Genomic DNA, 19,170 nt, shown 5'->3' with positions numbered 1-19,170 from the left:
ATGATGAAATATCCATTGTGGGGCTTCTCCCAAACTCCCAGAAAATAAATTGTATGTGAGAAGAAGATAATTTCTTTGTTCTCCCGAGAGGATTTGGGGGAGATTGTCAAGTTCGTGAAGTCTCCTCCCGTGTGTTGTGTGGATTTATGTGCCCCGCGTCCTTGAACCCTTGAGTCACTTCAAGTGGAGATAACGGTCTTGCTGCTTCGTTCTGTGCCATGCCCGAAGGAAATTAATCTTCCGCGTTTTAATGAAGCGCTGGCTGAAAGGGAAAATAACAGGGCCGCCTGACATGACCTAACATGCTGTAGCTGTAATATTCATTTACTCCCATGCATTATCTTTTTAGAGGGCAGTCTTTTGTTGGCAGAAAAACCTCAAAACAATGCTAATGTCAGCTTTATTTATTTCTCAGAGAAATGGCAAATTATTTCTGTCTTTCTTTCTTTCTTTCTTTCTTTCTTTCTTTCTTTCTTTCTTTGTGAAGTAAACAAGAAACCAAATTGAAATTGTATGCAAGTGTAACTGAGTTATGTTTTTTTCCCTTTTTACTCTCTTTCTCTCTTTCTGTCCTCTGTCTTTTCATTCTCCCTTCTTTCTCTCCTTCCATCCAGTGGATCCGTCGAGGGACGCTGAGTGGTCGGCTTTCGTCTGTTCATAGTTCCTCCTGCCTCCCCCCAACCAGCTTTGGTCACCATGGGTAGGACACCCCAGAGAGGTGGCCACTTTAATCACGTCCAATATTAAAATCCATCTATCTAACTCACTCACTCAACTCACAGGCGCCAATGTATTGATTGCAATTTTGATGTAAAGCCTTGGGGTAGAGTAGGGTAGGGTGGTCGCTGCTACACTTAAAGTAATCTGGTGCTAATTAGCCTGACTGTTTTAGTGGGGTAATTGGTATTAGTCGATGCTATCTTAATATTTCACAGCAGCACAAAGCAGGGAGGCAATAGACATCATTATTATCATCACAGTAATGTAACTATTAATTGAAGACATCTAATTTAAGCATTTTGTGTGACAACAATGTTTTGAAAACACAGACTGGCAACATTATTTAAATGTTTCAATGTAATCAATATGATGTTGCTTTTGTATTTGAAGGGTTTATTTGCAAAACGGTGTATCTCCATTTTTTGACTTTTGCATTTTATTATTGAAAATGACTGTTCAGAGGTCCTATTATCTATGTGTGAATTCTTACCATTCAAATATTTTGAGAACAACTTTTTAAACTCTATAAAATACATTTTGCAATGCAATTCAATGGAATGCCAATACAAAAATCAATTTCCCAACATTCTACAAAATGGAGATACACCATTTTGCAAATAAACCCTTCATGTATTTATGTTGAGTTCTTCCTGTCACTTCCCGTCATTCTTTCAAAAATTCACATTTTACTGTATATTGTCAATCAAGCATTTTTAAGTCTCTGTGAAATAAAACCCAACAAATGTTAGTTACAATCTTAAAGTGTGGGTAATGCATACTAACACAAGCATAGTACATTCACATGTTGCAGTACATAACTTGCAGTAATCAGTTACAAATTTAGTTTAAGATTTTTTTTATTGTTTTTCCCCCCAGACCAAAAAGATACAAAGAAAGAGAAAACTGGGAAGAGTGATATCACCTTTGACGCATCTCAGACAAACCCTAAAGGTATACCACATTTCTGACCTCTCAAAACACAATTTCAGTATTCGGTCATGCCAGCAATGTGTCTTTGGTGCTGTGAAATCATTGCATTGCAAATGGGCTCCCTGGCAGTTCACAGAAACAAAAAGCGGAACTTGCACAGCAGTAGCCCATGTAATAATTTGCTTAATGCTTTACATATCTTCAGGTGATAAAAGTGCTACCCACAAGTGCTAAACGTTTTCGGTCACCAGACCTTCCTCAGTGCAGAATATCACTTTGGTACCTATGCACCCTGGACTTACTGGTGCGACACCCCCTCTGTCTTTTGTCTCTCTGGCAGTTCCACACACTGTTTCTTGGAAAGGCATAGTTGCATCATAACAACATTGCATGAAATATATAATTGTGTATATAATAGAGGCTCTGCATGAAAGGTTTAAGCAATATTAAGATATTTTAGACCTTAATTAAATTACATTCCATTACATTGCATTTGGCAGACGCTTTATAACCAAAGCGACTTTCAAAAGAGGACATAATCAAGCCAACATCACAAGCAAATACAAAGTGCACAGGAAATATACAGAACAACAAGTGCAGTTGCAAAGAGGGGTTAGGTTTTTTTTTTTTTTTTTAATAAACAGTACACACACAAGACACATACAAACACATACACACACATAAACTAAGCTTAAACTAAACTAAACCTTAATAATTTGTTTCCAAAATCATTTCAGGTGCGTCAGCTTTTAACTAAGAAGGCACCTCTAAACTCACATTGCTGCCTTCTGTTGGCAGGTCACTGCACTTGAGACAGTTCTAGTTCCAGCCCACTATAGTGTGACCAAAAAGGAAACGTATGGTTTCTTTAAAGCAGAAAAAGTATCATAGAAAAGACCAAAGCAAAAACGTCTACTGTGCCCATGTCATTTATTTTTTAATAACTAGTAATTTCTTGTCTAATAAAAATATGGGAAATTTCTGTAGTGTATAAAAGGATAATTTCTCTTCCTTTTTCTCTTAAGTATAAGTATTATCATATCTGCACCAGCCTGGTATGTAACCGGCTTTCACTTTCACTTCACGTGTGCCATGTCCATTACGCCCCTTTTTGGGGATAACATTGGGGGATAAGCCAAGGCAAGGCCCTGTTGGTTTTGGGAAAGAAGAAGCAAAAGACAAGGACCTGTAGACTAGCGTTGTTCAAGCTCAATATACAGAAGACCTGTTGTATTATCGGCTGTTAAAATAATATAGCGAAACAGCAGTGGCTGAAGCATGGACTGTGTTTATTTAGGGTAGCTGATGTTGCATGTAAGTTAATGAGACATTCGGTTTGTTTTCTTCCAAAAGAGGCAGGACCGTTCGTTCACAAACAAAGTACCTGGACATCCGGTTATAAGTATAAAGGCACATATTGTGGACTTAATTCTATTGGCTTGACATGAGCTTGTGAGCTTGTTATGAGTAATAGACAGAATATCCAAAGACTGTCCCAGTAAGACGCGATCCTTGTTATAAATTAGCTATTACTGGAATGGCTTGGCAAGTCATACCATATTACTAAAGGCCCTGTGCACCATCATAGCGGTCTAGTGCTATGGTAGTGAAGGAAGTTGTTTTTAGTGACTCACAGCGTTCCACTGGTGGAATGGCGTGTGGTAAGGGGCTATGTCACATTCAGTGTTGAATGTCCTTAAAGGACAAGTTAAGTCAATTTCAATATGCTGTTGTATTGCTCACACTACCCTTGACTTGTCAGTACCCAGTGATGCCACATTTTTCGGCTAAGCCCTTTCAGAGATGTGAGCTATTCTAATGGGGGCAGCGTTTGTTTACATTTAAAAAAAGTTAACATAGGCCTACTCCAAATATTTTCCCAGAAGGTACCGCTGTTAGCTAGTTGTCTGCTGATGTTGTATGACCTTTCGGATGATTTGGGAATAAATAAAAATGTTTTTTTGAAATATGAACAAAGTGCTGCCCCCATTATAATGGCCAAGATCTCGGAAAAGGCTGAAGGGGGAAAAAAAACCCCTCAGGTACTGACAAGTCCAGGGTAGTGTGAGCATTACAACTGCATGTACTGCAGAAATTGACTGAACTGGTCTTTTAAAAGCCTTAAGAAGTCAGTTTGAAATGGGCTGGAATTGGTATTCAAGGCACCATTGGACTACGTATGATGTCATTTGACTATCTCATCATACCCACCAACTTAAAGATGGAGCGGTGTTATATTTTAAGAAACGGAACTCATTATGAGTGAAGAATTGATGTGTTCAAGAATTCATGAGCCACAGATTGCTCTTCTGTTGAGCATTTTCATTTTCGTTACTGTCTTTTGTCTGTGGTACCAGCACCAAAAGTCCTTGCTCAGCAGAGCTACCAGGTCCAGAAAATAAAAAACCCTTTTCAACGGTTACCCTGTAACTCAAGTACTGTGCCCACGAGTAGGTCATCTACGTCTCCATTAGGTGTCCATTATTATCAACTGATTGTGGTTGTTGGATCAAATTTGTGGTGTTATTTGTGTTCTTTCTAAAGCAAAAATGGTCTCCTCTGTTCCTCGGTAACAGCAGCTGAATCAATCTGTCCTCTCTGCTTTCTCAGAGCCTTTCACATGGGAAGTGTATCTCAAAGAGACCTCCTCAGTCGCCGCCTCTCCAAGCTGCTTTAGACAGGTATTTAACACTTGGCTCCAATGTTTGCTGAAAGCCAGCACATGAGCAAACTGTTGTGATGTGTTAATAATATATGCAATGTGTTTGTAAATGTATAATATGGGTAGCCATTTACAGTAGTTACATGTTTTATTTGTGATCTAGAAATTGTATTTCATGAATAATCCTCCTGTTGAAAGATAAAGAGTATTCAAATGAAATACTACCACAGTCATGAATGAAACCAATAATAGCTCACAAAAACAGAATAGCTGTCAGAAAAGGTTTTGTGGGGTTTTAATAGAATTACAGGTATTATTAACAGAATTACAGGTATTATTATTATTACAATGTTGTTTCTTTCGCTAAAAAGTACTTTTTAGTGAAATCAAAACACATTTCTTATGTGACCTCTGCATCACAAACACAACTTTCCTGCTGCGCCTTCCAGTCCAGAGTGCCCCCCAGCAATGACTTCAAGATAGGCATGAAGGTGGAGGCCCGCGACCCGCGCAACTCCACCTCCGTCTGTATCGCCACGGTGATGGGCCTGATGGGCACGCGACTGCGCCTCCGCCTGGACGGCAGCGACAACACCAACGACTTCTGGCGCCTGGTGGACTCGTCCGAGATCCAGCCTGTGGGCACGTGCGAGAGGAGTGGAGATATGCTGCAGCCACCACTAGGTGAGATACACAGTATGTCCCCGTGTTGGCTGGTATCGATATTCTCCACATTGGCTGGTATCAATACACAGTGTTATACCAGAGATTCTTTAAGTATAGAGATATGCCAATGTAATAGGTTGCTATGGGCACCTAACATGACCAGGTTCCGGTCTGCCTAAAGGGGCGTATCATAATACTCCTAGAATGAATAGAGCAGTCCTTAGGTCTGCCTAAGGTGCTGTTTATACATACCTGGGTATTTTGATAAACAAACATTTTTCTTCTCTACGCTTAGCAAAATATTTTCATTCACATCAAATGCGCATAAATATGCTGTTGAAAGGTGTCATATGTTAAGCCTGTGCGCCGTAAGTAGAAGTCTCCGTTTATCTCTGTTTATAAACAAACGCTAACCAGAGATTTAAAAAAAATCTCCACTTTTGCCGGAGTTTTTTTGGAGCTTCGTTTATAGAAGGAAAACCTTCGTTTGTTTGTGAACGAAAGGCACAACCCAAGGGGAAGGTCTTCGTATATCAAAATACCCGGGTATGTATGAACAGCACCTAAAGGGAGATTCCCCTCCTTGCAATAGTAGAACACGGAAACAATGGGCCAATGGAATCTCTCTCTCTCTACTCTCTCTGGTTATACAGTACCCATATCAGCTATTATCACTATACAGTGTTTCCGCTTACTGACTGGTATTGATATACAGTGTTTTCCTCATATTGTCTGGTATTGATATTTTCCCCATATCAGCTGGTATCGATAACAGTATATTCCCATGTGGGATGGTTATCTATGATATAGTATATTATACTTCCCCATACCATTCGAGACCCAACCTGTGTGCTGAGGAGTGCTGTGCTACAATGACAATGGGATGTTAACCAAGTGGGCTGTCTGTCACTCACTCACAGTTGAAATTGATGTGAATCACCATTGTTGTTTGAAAGAGACAATTAGTTGTCCAATATGTGGCATCAATGAAAATCCTGTGAGGTGATCCTTTTTTGCTAGCTCGACCCTAACCGCACAAATAGACCAGGCGCGATGCGATTCAAGCGACAGAGAATCGCTTCTGTGCAGCAGCAGGCGATACGAGCGATTGAAGAGACTAAAGTATGTCCGTACAGGCAGAAGGCAAAACATTCAAACATTCCCATTGGCTGTGGTCACTGACCTCTATACAGTCATTGGCTGTCGCGGCTGGTTGCCGAACCGCGTCATAGAAAGTTGAAAGGATTTCAACTTAAAACTGTCGCTCTCTGCGTGCAAATCGCCTCTAGTCTCCAGAGTCGCTTTTGTGGCGCGACTCAATACAAAGTCAATTACTTCCCTCGCTGGCCTCGCTCATGTCGCGCTTGGTCTATATGTGCGGTAACATATGAGCCCCCAGATGAATGTGCAGTTCATTGAATGAGTGAATGAGTTTATTGTATATCATGGCACATTGAAAAAAAAATGCAAATTGTAAGCATCGAGTTACAAGCATTACTCTCTCTCTCTCTCTCTCTCTCCCTCCCTTTAGGATTCAGAATGAATGCCTCCTCATGGCCCATGTTTCTGTTGAGGACCTTGAGTGGTGCAGAGATCGCCCCGGCCAGCGCTTTTAAGAAGGTCAGTGTTGTACGCAAAATGTCACACCATGCACCCCAAAGGGCACTTCACACTCACAACAGTTACATACCATAAAAATGCCCTTTTTGTGGTATTTTTTTTACCTCATTTGATAGGACAGTGTGAGAGGTGGACAGGAAGCGAATTGGGAGGGAGACGGGGAGGGGTAGGCAAAGGACCCGGGCCGGGAATCAAACCCGGCTCAGCCGCCTGGCAGGCGAGTGCCCTACCGGTTGGCCACGGCAGGGCCACCATAAAGAAACCTATCTTGAAACTGACTGACTAAACTAATTGGGCCATTTTGAAAGAAATGTCCTGTTGGCAGCAATGAGCAGCATAGTTGCAGTACCTTTTTTGACAATTTCCTGCACAGTGTACCTTTAAAGATGTGTTAATGGTGTTGTGTAGGCTGTAGTTTGATCAATTCTTGTACTGGAAAGAAACCGAGATAACTTGGTGGTTCTTACTTTTTTTTAATGGACAGCAGTTATTTCTTATTCCCTGGTAGACTTTTGACTTTTGAGCAGCTTGCATGTCATTTATTAAGGTATGTGTGCTTTCACATGGCCCACTAAATACATACATAGAAAAGTAATCTTATAAAAAAGATAGCTTTGGAGAACTTAACCTTTGTATGAAAAGCTAGTCAGAGTGAGTAATTGACTTTTGACTGATCTGATACTCTTAGTATCCAGTTAGCTTTCTGTCATTGAGATATTGCCATCACATCCACATGGTACTACCTGAGCTTAGTATTACTTTTCAAACTTTGGTTGTTCTAGGTGTGTTAATGTGACCATGATGAGATAAATTTGGACTTTTTTTTTTTTAGAAGCTTGAGGGCCCTCGTTAATTATTGTTCATCGGAAAGTGGAAGTCTTTGGTAATTTATGCTAGTAATGTAACCCCAATCACCTTATTATATACTGACCCATTTTCGATGACTTTATCCTGTATTACAAGGTCACTCGTGAGCTTTGTTCTCCCGCTATAACATGATAATGATTATCAGAGACTCAGGCATAGTATTTCATGTCTGCTAATCGTAAACTACTTATCGTGCGCACTGTAAGTAGAAAACACAGATAAATATTTAATTATACTGAAAGTGACAGCAGCAGATAAAAGGCTTGAGAAAAAATATTGAAATAACAATTGTAAACCTACAATCTCTAGTTTGAAAAGAGAAGAGTGAAATGGAGATTCAATCCATATATTTTCTGTTTTTGCCCCTGAGCTTTTCAAATCTGAGCCTTTCCTGTTTATGGATGTATTTTACAAAGCAATTTCATTAAATATACAATATCAAGTTATTTATCGTAATTTAATTTGCATTTCTTATTTCAAATTTACTGTACAAAAGCGGATTCCAAAAAAGTTGGGACACTTGGTATTTTGTGAATAAAATCAAAATGCTCTCATTTTCAAAACATTCAATATGTTAATAAGGCAGAGCATTGTGTACAGACAACATATCAGTTGTTAAAGTCAAGCAGAATGATTGTTTTGGGGTAATTATGTGATCATTTAAAATTTCACCCTTGCAACAAATTCCAAAAAAGTTGGGACAGGGCCAATAAAATGCTTTTTATGTTGGATAAGACTAAACACAACACAAGGGAGGAGACTTAACATTTAAATCTTTGACTGATGGCATGATTTTATTTTAAAAATCGATATTTTGATGTGCGAGACACGATTTCAGCAGCTCAACTGATAGGTGTGTTCTTCGACTTGTTTACCTTCTTGTTATGCTTAATACGTGGCATATCCTCACTGCAAGAAAACAATTTTGTCACCTGTTTACTCTTATGATGGAACCAGACTGTTGGAACATAGTAGAGATTGAAATTTGCCATCATTATGGGGCAATATCTAAAGACTGTGCTCCAAAATATAATGCCTTGGTAGATATGTATGCTGTTTAAAGTCTGAATATATCATTCAGCCCTCATTTTAATGCTCTACATGAGTAAAAAGACCATAACCAAGGCATCTCTGCACCCCTTTACCATCATATATGCAGTCTTTCAGACTGACCACTAAATCAAGCTGAAGTATTCATTTTCTTCACAACCTGGAGGGTGCATGACTCCATGATTTTAAAAAAGAATGAAATATTTTCCATTCTGTAATCAGAGGACAGTTTCACATGTCTCCTAGGTCCATCTAGAATGAGCTTTGCCACTTCCAGCACTGTTTAATGTCTGCATCATGTGCCTTGATCAAGTGTTGTGTTTATGGTCATTTTTTCAACAGCTGTCATTGTTGGAGTGTCATAGTTTGCTTATTGACGATGGGTATGTCATGATGTCATAACTCGTGCAATGATTTCACAGAACTCTAAAATACAGAAATAGGCCTTATATGCCTGCAATTTTGAGAATTCAATCTTTCTGTGTTATAGATCAGTAATTAGTCCCTCAAAATCTTCGCTTCTGAGTGCCACAGCCTCTCTGTGATGGTATTTTATTTGTGCATTCATGCCGGCAGTCAATATAGTGCCTTTCAAAATATTCCTCCTTGTGTAATTTTTAGAATTATCCAACCATTACATCATTTTTTGGCCCTGTCCCAACTTTTTTGAGATTTGTTGCATGGGTCGAATTTTAAATGACCACATATTTCCCTCAAAACAATGCTTTTGCCTCGTTTTAACTGTTCCTATGTTGACCTTGTGCCATTGTGCATCTTATGCATGGATTGAATGTTTTGAAAATAGCAGCATTTTGATTGTATTCACAAAATACCAAGTGTCCCAACTTTTTTGGAATCCGCTTTGTAATTGAATTGATGTGATGGAAGTAGCCTTTAGTGTCATATCCTTTATGAATACATTTTGCTGCATCTCATATTTTTATTATTACAAAGGTACAATTTATAATAGAAAATAATAGTGTTCTCTGTATTATTAATGATAACAATACTGACATGAATGGATGTTAAGAGGTATGCGGAGGGAGGGGATGCATTGCTGGGTGCTTTGGGAGAGTGGCGTAGCAATAATCCAGAGTTTCTAATAGTATTTATCTTCTCTAGTCTCTCTGACTAATCCTTTGTATGAGCAATGCAACTAGAGCTGTAACGATACACCCAATTCACGATTCGGTTTGTAGCATGATTTTTGACCCACGGTTCGATACACCCCATGATTTTTAAAAAAGTATGTATTGTTGTAAATTAATTAATTTGCTATTTTACACATTTACTAACATTATTTATACTGTGGGCTCCTCATGTGTTTTATTTGTGTTCTCCTTGTGCTCATTGTGGCTTTTGTGACCCTATGCTCAAGCACTGTCACCTTATATCATGTGGTTGTTTTCTGGACTGAAGGGTAACAGAGTTTTGAAAGGACTTGTCGCAATTCTGTGGTCTTGCACGACGATACATGTTTGTGACTCTGTGTCACGATTTCTCTGTTTGATGCAATACCGTTACAGCCCTAACTGTTACTGTAAAAAAATGTCTATTTTATTATTTCAAAATCAATTGAAAAAATTGACAAAAAAATAATAGTGATAATACTGTGTGTGTGTGTGTGTGTGTGTGTGTGTGTGTGTGTGTGTGTGTGTGTATGTATATGTATATATATATATATATATATATATATATATATATATATATATATATATATATATATATATATATATATATATATAATATTATATTATATATATATATATAATATTATATTATATAATATACACTATAATCTATAATTCCACAGGAGCCCACAAAGCCTCTCCAGAACCACTTCAGGCCGGGCATGAAGCTGGAGGCGGTGGACAGGAAGAACCCCTACCTGATCTGCCCCGCCACCATCGGGGAGGTGAAGGCCGACGAGATCTTTGTCACGTTCGACGGCTGGAGGGGCGCCTTCGACTACTGGTGCAAGTTCTACTCGCGAGACATTTTCCCCGTGGGATGGTGCTCCCTCACCAGACACAGCCTGCAGCCGCCCGGCAACAGCTGTAAGTCCCATATATGGGCATGTGTGTGTTCACATCCCTTCTCATAAAAATCTGTGGTTCAATTCAGAATTTGGTTGGGATATTTATGATGTCAAATGAAAGAGTTATATTTTTTTAGGATTCTTGCACACCTCCTTTTGCCAGGTGCGTACGAGTGGATCCACTGGGTCACCAACGTATAGAGACAAAGAAGCTCCCGCACACTGTTCAAGTTTTTTTTAATTGCGATGTTTTGGTCTGTGACCTTTCTTTGAGAAAGGTCACAGACCGAAACGTCGCAAGTAAAAAAAACTCTGCAAATGTGAACAGTGTGTGGGAGCTTCTTTGTCTCTAAATGAAAGCGTTATGACATGGCTTGATGCTTTGACAGCATATTACATTCTTTGCGACAGATCTGAAGGGTTTCAAACGCTGTTCAAACTTTTTAGCGGCTACAGTACATGAGCTTAGTGCAGCAAATTGTAGGTGTTAAGTTACTTCTTTTCTTGTGGTGTGGGTAGGGCTGCACAACTAATCGAAAATAATCGAAAATCGTGATAAAAGTCGTGATTTCAATCGTGATTTAATCGTGGCAATAGTGACCTACCTTTGAGAGCGTCCTTGAGGCCAGAACATACTGACAGGCTGGTGTTTCTTACCAGAAATCTGTCCACCTAAGTTTCATGCTATTGTCTTTACATAATTATTACAATTCATTTTATTTTGCACATCCCGTATTTAATTCATTCTTGGTTATATTTCATCTTGTTATAATTTTCAAAAAAATCTGCAAAAAAATCAATAGTCGTGATAAATAATCGTGATTATTATTTTGACCAAAATAATTGTGATTATGATTTTTTTCCATAATCGTGCAGCCCTAGGTGTGGGTAGGGTTGTTGATACTAATGACAATTAAGAAGTGCATCTGTCTGAAGTTTAAAAAAAAATACAGCTATGACTAGAAAAAACAAAAGTCTTAACTCGCGCAACATTTTCTCCGTGGGGCTGGTGATCTCTGACCAGAACGGCAGGTCTATTATCTAATGTAGGAATATTGCTGTGTGTGTGTCTGTGTTTGAGCACTTTCTCACATGAACCCCGGGCAATTGGTGCCTTCTTGGACAGAACTGGTGTGGGAATTTTTATGTGTATTTGAAAGCACTTTAAGTCAGCTGTATAGTTGTGATATTGTGCTATAAAAATACATTTTGATTGATTGATTGATTTTGACAGTCTTAATCTTTTCAGGGAACCTAGTGAAGTTAGTAGTTGTTTATTGTCAAGATGGTCACCTTAACTAGTAAGTGCAAACATCCTGATATTAATAATATAAGTGAACGCATTATAACATGGCTGAATGCTTTGAAAACGGATTACATTCTTGGTGACAGATTTTAAGGGTGTAAAATACTGTTCAAAATGTTTAGAACCTACATAGTGCAATTCAGAAATTGTAAAGTAGATTAGCTTTATTTATCCCAAAGGAAATTAAGGATTAATTGTAATTAATTTTAGGGGTTCATCCAACTGCTTTTGTTTGGATAGGGTTGTTTATGCTGTATAGACAACTTATTCACAATGCAAAATGCATCTGAAGGTCAAACATATGACCAGTACAACAAAACATTCAAAGTCAGTGTCATGTGGTCAATTGGTGCCATGTGTCAAAAGTCCCAACAGGGGGCAGCATGGATCCTATTTGGCTCCATGCCTCAGTGCATGGAGCCAAATTGCTTGCTTGCTTGGAATTAATAAGTTTCAGAGGAAGTACCTTTACTGGCTTGTATAACCACTTCAGTATGTAACAATGTCAATGATGTTACTTGATATACCTACTAGACTCAGGATAGGGAATTGTGGGAATTATGATATTGTCCTGTAAAACAAGGAGCATTTTACATGATCTCTGTGTAATTTTTGAGATCAGTTATTTTGGTTTTTAATTTTCCATTTGACATTTAACTCTCAGTTAATAGAATAATAGAATGAGCGCCACATTATTCCACTTAAATATTTCCAATTTTATTTCCTAATTGTCAAAAAAGCTAAAAACAATTTCCTCTTTACTCGGCCCTAATTGATACAATTAATACATTCGCTGGTTACATGTAATAGACTATTAGAGTAAGTTATTAATTATAATTCTCTCTACTGCTGAATTGGTGCAAGGTAGTAGCATTGATATGATTCCATGTGAGGAAAATCCAATTAAGGAATGAAAAATAATTATTCACATGAAGGTCTCAATTAGTCGCCATGGCATTCCGTTGAAAAAATAATCAAGAAATTAGTGTACCCCTGACCTCACTAATATTACCTATTATGTGCCTAGTAGTCTGTAGAAATTATGTAAATGAGGTGTAGAAATAGAACAGGTTAATGAAAGTAGCAGTCACGGCATGGTTTTCATGTTTTCGCTTTTGTCTTAATGCATCATACACTTGACTTCCCACCGCAATCCACCTCAATGCAAGGCTGCTTGTATACAGGCTCAGTGCCTGATTTCAGGCTTGATGTAGTTGGTTTGCAAGAATTAATTAAATCCATTAGGGTTTTCATGTTTCAAAAAGTGTTTAAGGTTCAAGCTCAGGATTTTCTTCTGCTATTAGGCCTGTTAACTTGTGCAACGGGTCTCTGTGTGTGTGACCCTACACTGCCTGGGGGGTTGCGAGCAATCTTAACAGAGAGAACTAAAGTTCCTTTCAGGCAGCCTGCCTGGGTCATGACCCGTCCTGCGCAGACCTAGGGTTCAAATATTTACCCCTGTGAAAGTCCCAACTCCCAACCTTGCCTCGCGTCAATAAGATGGATCCACATGCCAAAGCAGCGAAGCTTCTTCTGGGCCGCTATTTTAAGCAAAGGAGAAGAGTTAAATTCGTCTGACTCACTTAATGGAATTTGAAATGGCGAAACAAATCAATACCTAAGATCCGATCTCTTGTTCCGGTTACACATGATGCAATTTTGCCCACATAATGGCGGTCAAATAATCGAGAAACGAGATGGGTATTCTCATTTGGTTTGAGTCAAATATAGATTGAAACAAAACGAATTCTTGCATTTCTGTTGCGAGGACAGAGCACTGAACTGTAAACAAATTGTTACTATTTTCCCACTATCTATTTAAAAAAACAACAGTTACTGTGCAAAAGGAGTTCTCAGTAACAAGAAGCAAACTTCCTGCATTTCAGCAACATCAAATTCCAATATAGCAGGGAAATACTCTTAACATATTGCAGTATGAATTGGAAAGGCATTTCGTTTCTTCCTCTTTAATGTCCCTTTGTATCCATGGCTACAATAGGCCTTTAATAGCCCTTTCTTCTCCCCTTATCACCACGAGCAGAGTCGTCTCTGGAGCCCCGTCTTGATGCTCCCTCCGCAAACAAAAGAAGCCTCTTATGTGAGCATTTGGGATCTTTCCTGTCAACCTCTTCCCTTCATCATCACGGCAGCTTCCCCTTTTAACCCCTTGGAAAATTGTAAAAGCGGGGCATTATTTATTTTGCTTTATTTCTTTTTTTTAACTTGTGGCTGGTTCAAGGATGGCTCCCGTCCTTTTGAAATTTTGTTTTAGGTGATTAAGATGCCACGGTGAGGCATCCACCCACACCTCTGCTGACAAAGGCGGAGGATTATGCCGTCAATCAGGGCCTTTTGAGAAGAGTGGACAGCTCCTCACGGCGGTGTGCATCTCCTATTGTGTGCCACCCAGAAAAAAAATCGTCCGCTGAGAAATTATCTTTAAGCGTTATGCTTTTGTATTGTGTTACCGTACGTCCCCATTGTAGAATCCTGTGCTTTTTTTTAAGGGGATGAAGCTTTTTGTGTGATTAAAGACCCTTTTAAGGGTTTCTTTTTAAGCCTTGAATGTATGAGGTACATAAAAAAGCTTGTGAAGGCTTGTAGAGTTTAACAGGTCCTTAAGAGGAAAAACATGTGGATTAATTGTTGTCGACTGCTTGTCCTGTTCCGTCTCCTGGACTGAGCTGGGGGGAAAATCCACAGCATTTACACAGGAACATGAAAAATTGCCTGCAAAGTTTCCGCTGACAACCTTTCTGAGAGTTGTCCGAAGTAAACCCGAAGTTACACTTTATTTATTGCAAATATAACGTTCAGTTTACGTTTTTTACGACAGCAGGCCATTTCCACGACCTGCAGTTTTCCTTCGCACTCGTAAATCCTAAGTGTTTGTGCTCTGCATATGCCATTTCTGCAGTAGCCAACCTGGGGTGTTTATTTCTCCTCGTTGGACCCCCCTCCCATTCCAAACCCTGGGGATAAATACCCCGGCTGGTTATTAGCGCCGCCCCCCCCCCAACACACACACGCACACAGGGCTCCTGGTTGGCGGAGGATGAACCGAGCAGGGATGGACCTGGGCCTTGTGGAGCTCTACTCACCTGATTGATGAGGGCAGCTACACGTCCTTCAGGAACCAGCCTTCCCATATCCCTCCTGTCTTCCTTCCCTGTCCAGTTCCTGGGCTCCTCTGGATGGCGGCCCGTCGCTGTGTGTTTACAGCAACGTCCTGTATTTATCGGCCTGAACATGGCTGTCCGGAGGATATAGGGTGACGCCAAGATCCATCTTTCACCCCTCCAGTCCAACCTCCTGCCCTGCACCCCTCAAGTAACCTATCTTTTTAAAAAATTTATTTTTTCACTGCTGCTGGAAAATGAATGGATCTTTAGGTTGCTCTGGGCCTGCTTAAACCGTATACTGCTGCTCAACTGCTCGACAGAACGAAAGTTCTGCTGTGCTTACGTACTGTATGTGTCTGCCGTTCACAATGAGTTGGTAGAGGCTGTTAAATAATTACAGAAAGACTCTGTAGATTTTGTTGGAAAATACAGTAGCTTTTTGAGTATCTCGTTTTTCAACGAGTAATTAAGTTCAACCGCTCACAAACTGCATTTTTTTTTGCTTTTTTTTAAAACCATGCAAATTTTTTCTGTGTGCAAAATAATGCATGTTGTTGGTATGATAAGTGCTTACTGGAGTTTTTTGTAAATTACTCCCTTTGCATTTTGTCTACATTTTATTAAAATCGCAAGTCTGCTTTTCCCCCCTAACAAGGTCTGAAGAGACCCAAAATGAGCGAACAGCCTGTGTTATATTTTTTAAGTCTTTGCTTCCCCCCCTAAGCATGCATTTTAATTCATTTTGGAAAATTCAGCAGCGGATGTAATTGTTTTTTTTTTAAACTCCCAGCTTTTCTGTTCTCTATTTGGAGGTCTCCTGAGCGAGCTAATTTGTCCTCTTTCCAAACCCCCGACGGAGAGGGAGTTCATCTGCCTCATTCGTTTGTGCTCAAACAAAAGAGGGCTCAGACTGCTATCTTGGCGCCAAATAATCAAACGTCTTCTTTTGTCAGTGACATAAACTTAACCTTTATTAGCAGCTTTGACCAAAAACAATATTATTTCTGGTAGAAATGGATGGTTCCATTTAATTTGCCTTTGAACACATCATCCTTGTCAAATATTCTGAACACAATTTGTCTGATTCTGCAATCATTCTTTTAACAATTTCAAATTTTTAAGGTCTAACTAATTTGATTTCTCTTACTCCACAATCTCTCAAAGTCACACTTTTAATAATTGTACCCGTTTTTTGATTTTGTGTGGTTGGTTGTGTTAGTGTAGTAGAAAGGTGTTGACATCACCTGTGATGGGAGTGGCAGTATGTTTTTTTGGCAGGATATAAATTGGTCTCCTGAGTGTTGGAGCTTCTACTACTCTTCTTTACTCCTGACGAGAGCTGCTTAGCAGATAATTAGCGGCTATCGCCTCCGTGGCAATGGATTAGGGTGTGTGTGTGTGTGTGTGTGTGTGTGTGTGTGTGTGTGTGTGTGTGTGTGTGCATGCTCGGAGTGTCATTTTTCCCTCATTCTGTTTCTCATTCCATTGTTTAACACCCCCCTCCCCACTGCTGTGTGAGTGGGTAGGTGTTTATGCAAGGGGGGGGGGGGGTGGGGGGGGGGGGGGGGGGGGGGGGGGGGGGGGGGGGGGGGGGGGGGGGGGGTGTATATGTGGGTATTGTGTGTTGTTGTTGTCTGTTACTGATGAAATAAACAGTAGCTAAGATGGTTGATAAAGAGAGAGCAAATCAACCCAAAGCAGAGTGAGGGGGAATAGCGCAGTAGTGGTGGTAGTAGAGACCCAGACAAAGGAAATTTCAAAAGTGTCGCATACCTGTAGGTGAAGGGTTTGATCACTCTGACTTCTGTGCATTCGTCTTTTGTTTTCTATTTTAGGCGATGACACATCATACATGATGAATGAGGTTTTTTTGCCATGAAATGGTTACATGTTTCTTTTTTGAAGAGGCAATTATTCACTTGGCATGTTAGATTTTAATGGTTTAATATCTGGTGACATGGATTTAAGGTGATTGTTGTCGTAAGAAATGTGGTGTTTAGGAGCATTAAAAAAAAAATTGAGTTCCGGATTTAACACATCATTGATTATTACTTTTTACTTATTGAGCAAGTCTTTGAATACATGTTTTATTTAAAATATCTAAAAACAATTGGTTCACCATTTCAAAGCTGAATGGTTCTCAAAACAAATTTCAAAATGTTTGCTTTTACAGAATTAAAATGGTCACAACTTCTTTGTTAAAGACCTGTACTTAATTATGTGCCTAATATTTTTTTTTACCAGATAATTTAAGCATTATTTCATTGTAGCAGAATGGTGTGGTGCTAAATCAATTAATATGGGTCGTCAATGTAAAGTGAATTAAATAACTTAATTAACGGGTTGGAAGCCTGAGCGTTGGCAGTAGTGTAGGAAAAAAATACAAATATATTATGTCTCTGTGAATGGTTTTTCCAAGACTACATAAAGGGAAAAATCCTCTTTGTTCTCCGAATGCAGTGACTTTCCATATTCTTTTGTTTTTCAGGCAGTTAAAGTATTTGCATTAGATATGCAGCCTTCTCACTGTGCATTCACACCTGTAGTTAGAGGAGGCTGGCTTCAAATGCAGTGTTTGTTCTTCTCCCCTTTCTCTCTCTGCCTTTGTGCTTTTTTTGTAGTTTTGTATTTTTTTTCTGCTCTGCTTCAGGGCATGGCAATGCGGAAAGCAGAATTGTTTTGCAGGCAGGGAAGTCAAGCCAGTTTTTTTTTTTTGCTCGCAAAAAAATCAGGAAGTGGTACTGAGTTTAACGCCGTTTTAATTGCTCTTAAGGTTGTGCACAGCTTGTCGTGACTTACTCTTCTGGCCCATTCCCTTTTTTGTACACTGCTAAAGAGGCAATGGGTTTGGAAAGAGAAAGATAGAGAGAGAGAGGCATGCTCATGAGACTCTGTGTGTGTATGTGTGTGCCGCTGCGCAGTGTCACCGCTTCCTGGTTCTTTAAAAGCTGTCTCTCAGCTGCCTCTCCAGGGACGGGAGTACGGGTTTGGGTTACTGGAAAGGACCCCCACCTTCCCCCCTCCTTTGCATCGCGGGGCATCTGCACCCCAGCTAATGCAGCCAGCAGGAGAGACCCCTTCAGCGTGCCCCTCACAACACCCTGATCCCCCCCCCGCCCACCGCAGCTCTCTCTCCAACACACACCACCTCCCCCCTGCTTCAATCGAGGAGCTCTGATCCATTTTAACCTCTTCCACCCCATATCCCCTCCCTCCCTGACTTGCCCTCCCTCGTCCTCCCTCACCCCTCAGCCACAAACAGTGGGCGGGGCCAATGTGCATCATGTGACGGATGAACGTTGCTTGTGCCAATACTTTTAACTGATAACGCACAGACACACACTCATGCATACACACTTCCCCCTCTCCACCCACCCACCCACCCTCCTTTTCTCTCTCTCTCCCTCCCTCCCTCTCTCTGACGGTGTCCCCTCCCCCCGGCTCTACCATGCTAATCAGTCCTTCCTCATTGCCTCTCCGCGGCTCCTCCGCTGTAGTGTAGTGTGGTGTGGTGTGGTGTGGTGTGGTGTAGAGTGCACCAGCAAGCAGACAAGCAAAGCAGCAGCGTGAGGGCTTTGTTATGGACTGCTGCCTCTGACGCCGACCGACCGACGCTTATTCTTGCCTTTACCTCAGCGTTCACCCTGGCTTTCTCTTTAGCTCCGGAACATTCTTAAGAGAAACTCAGAAGCCTCTTTCCTTCTCTGTCTTTTTTCCTTACACGCCGGCTCTCAGTCTGCACGGAAGGAAGGAAGGAAGGAAGAGAGAGAATAAATCTGTGGAGGAAGAAGGGGGAAAAAAACGGAGGGAAAAGGTTGTGGAGAGTTTAAGGCTTTGGGGTCGTACGGTGGTTGGCTTGGAGGAAGCTGCCTTGCCTTGCCTTGCCCTGGCTGGTAGCCGTGTAGCAGCGGCAGCAACACGGAAAGTTAAAGCTCTCTCTCCGTTCCGCTCGGATCTGCTCTCTCTGTTTTTTTTTTCTTCCGTCTTCTTCGCTGCCTCATTTATTCTGAACAGCCGGCTGCCAGATATCATCGTGGTGAGTGTCCTCTCTCTCTCTCTGTCTCTCTCTGTCTCTCTCTCTCTCTCTCTGTCTCTCTCTCTCTCTCTCTCTTTCTCTCTCTCTTTCTCTCCGTCCTTACATTTCCGTCTTTTTGTTTCTTTTTCTTCCTCCTCTCTATGTCAGTGTGTT

At 40.4% G+C, this 19,170-nt stretch overlaps 1 protein-coding gene across 5 annotated transcripts in view; it reads left to right on the top strand.

Moving 5' to 3' along the window:
* Window positions 1-19,170, top strand: part of scml2 (Scm polycomb group protein like 2) — a 53,334-nt gene that overhangs the window by 4,896 nt on the left and 29,268 nt on the right. For all 5 annotated transcript variants that reach the window (XM_063212185.1, XM_063212184.1, XM_063212183.1 and 2 more), the window contains exons 2-7: window positions 615-718; window positions 1,597-1,671; window positions 4,261-4,331; window positions 4,762-4,996; window positions 6,510-6,598; window positions 10,329-10,572. In XM_063212185.1, coding sequence (XP_063068255.1) covers window positions 697-718; window positions 1,597-1,671; window positions 4,261-4,331; window positions 4,762-4,996; window positions 6,510-6,598; window positions 10,329-10,572 — 736 coding nt within the window. In that variant the 5' untranslated portion in view covers window positions 615-696. The remainder of the gene's footprint in view (window positions 1-614; window positions 719-1,596; window positions 1,672-4,260; window positions 4,332-4,761; window positions 4,997-6,509; window positions 6,599-10,328; window positions 10,573-19,170) is intronic.

Source organism: Engraulis encrasicolus, chromosome 12 (genome assembly GCF_034702125.1).
Source record: "Engraulis encrasicolus isolate BLACKSEA-1 chromosome 12, IST_EnEncr_1.0, whole genome shotgun sequence".
NCBI classification, from domain to species: Eukaryota; Metazoa; Chordata; class Actinopteri; order Clupeiformes; family Engraulidae; genus Engraulis; species Engraulis encrasicolus.
This window is presented reverse-complemented; position numbering and strand designations above follow the sequence as displayed.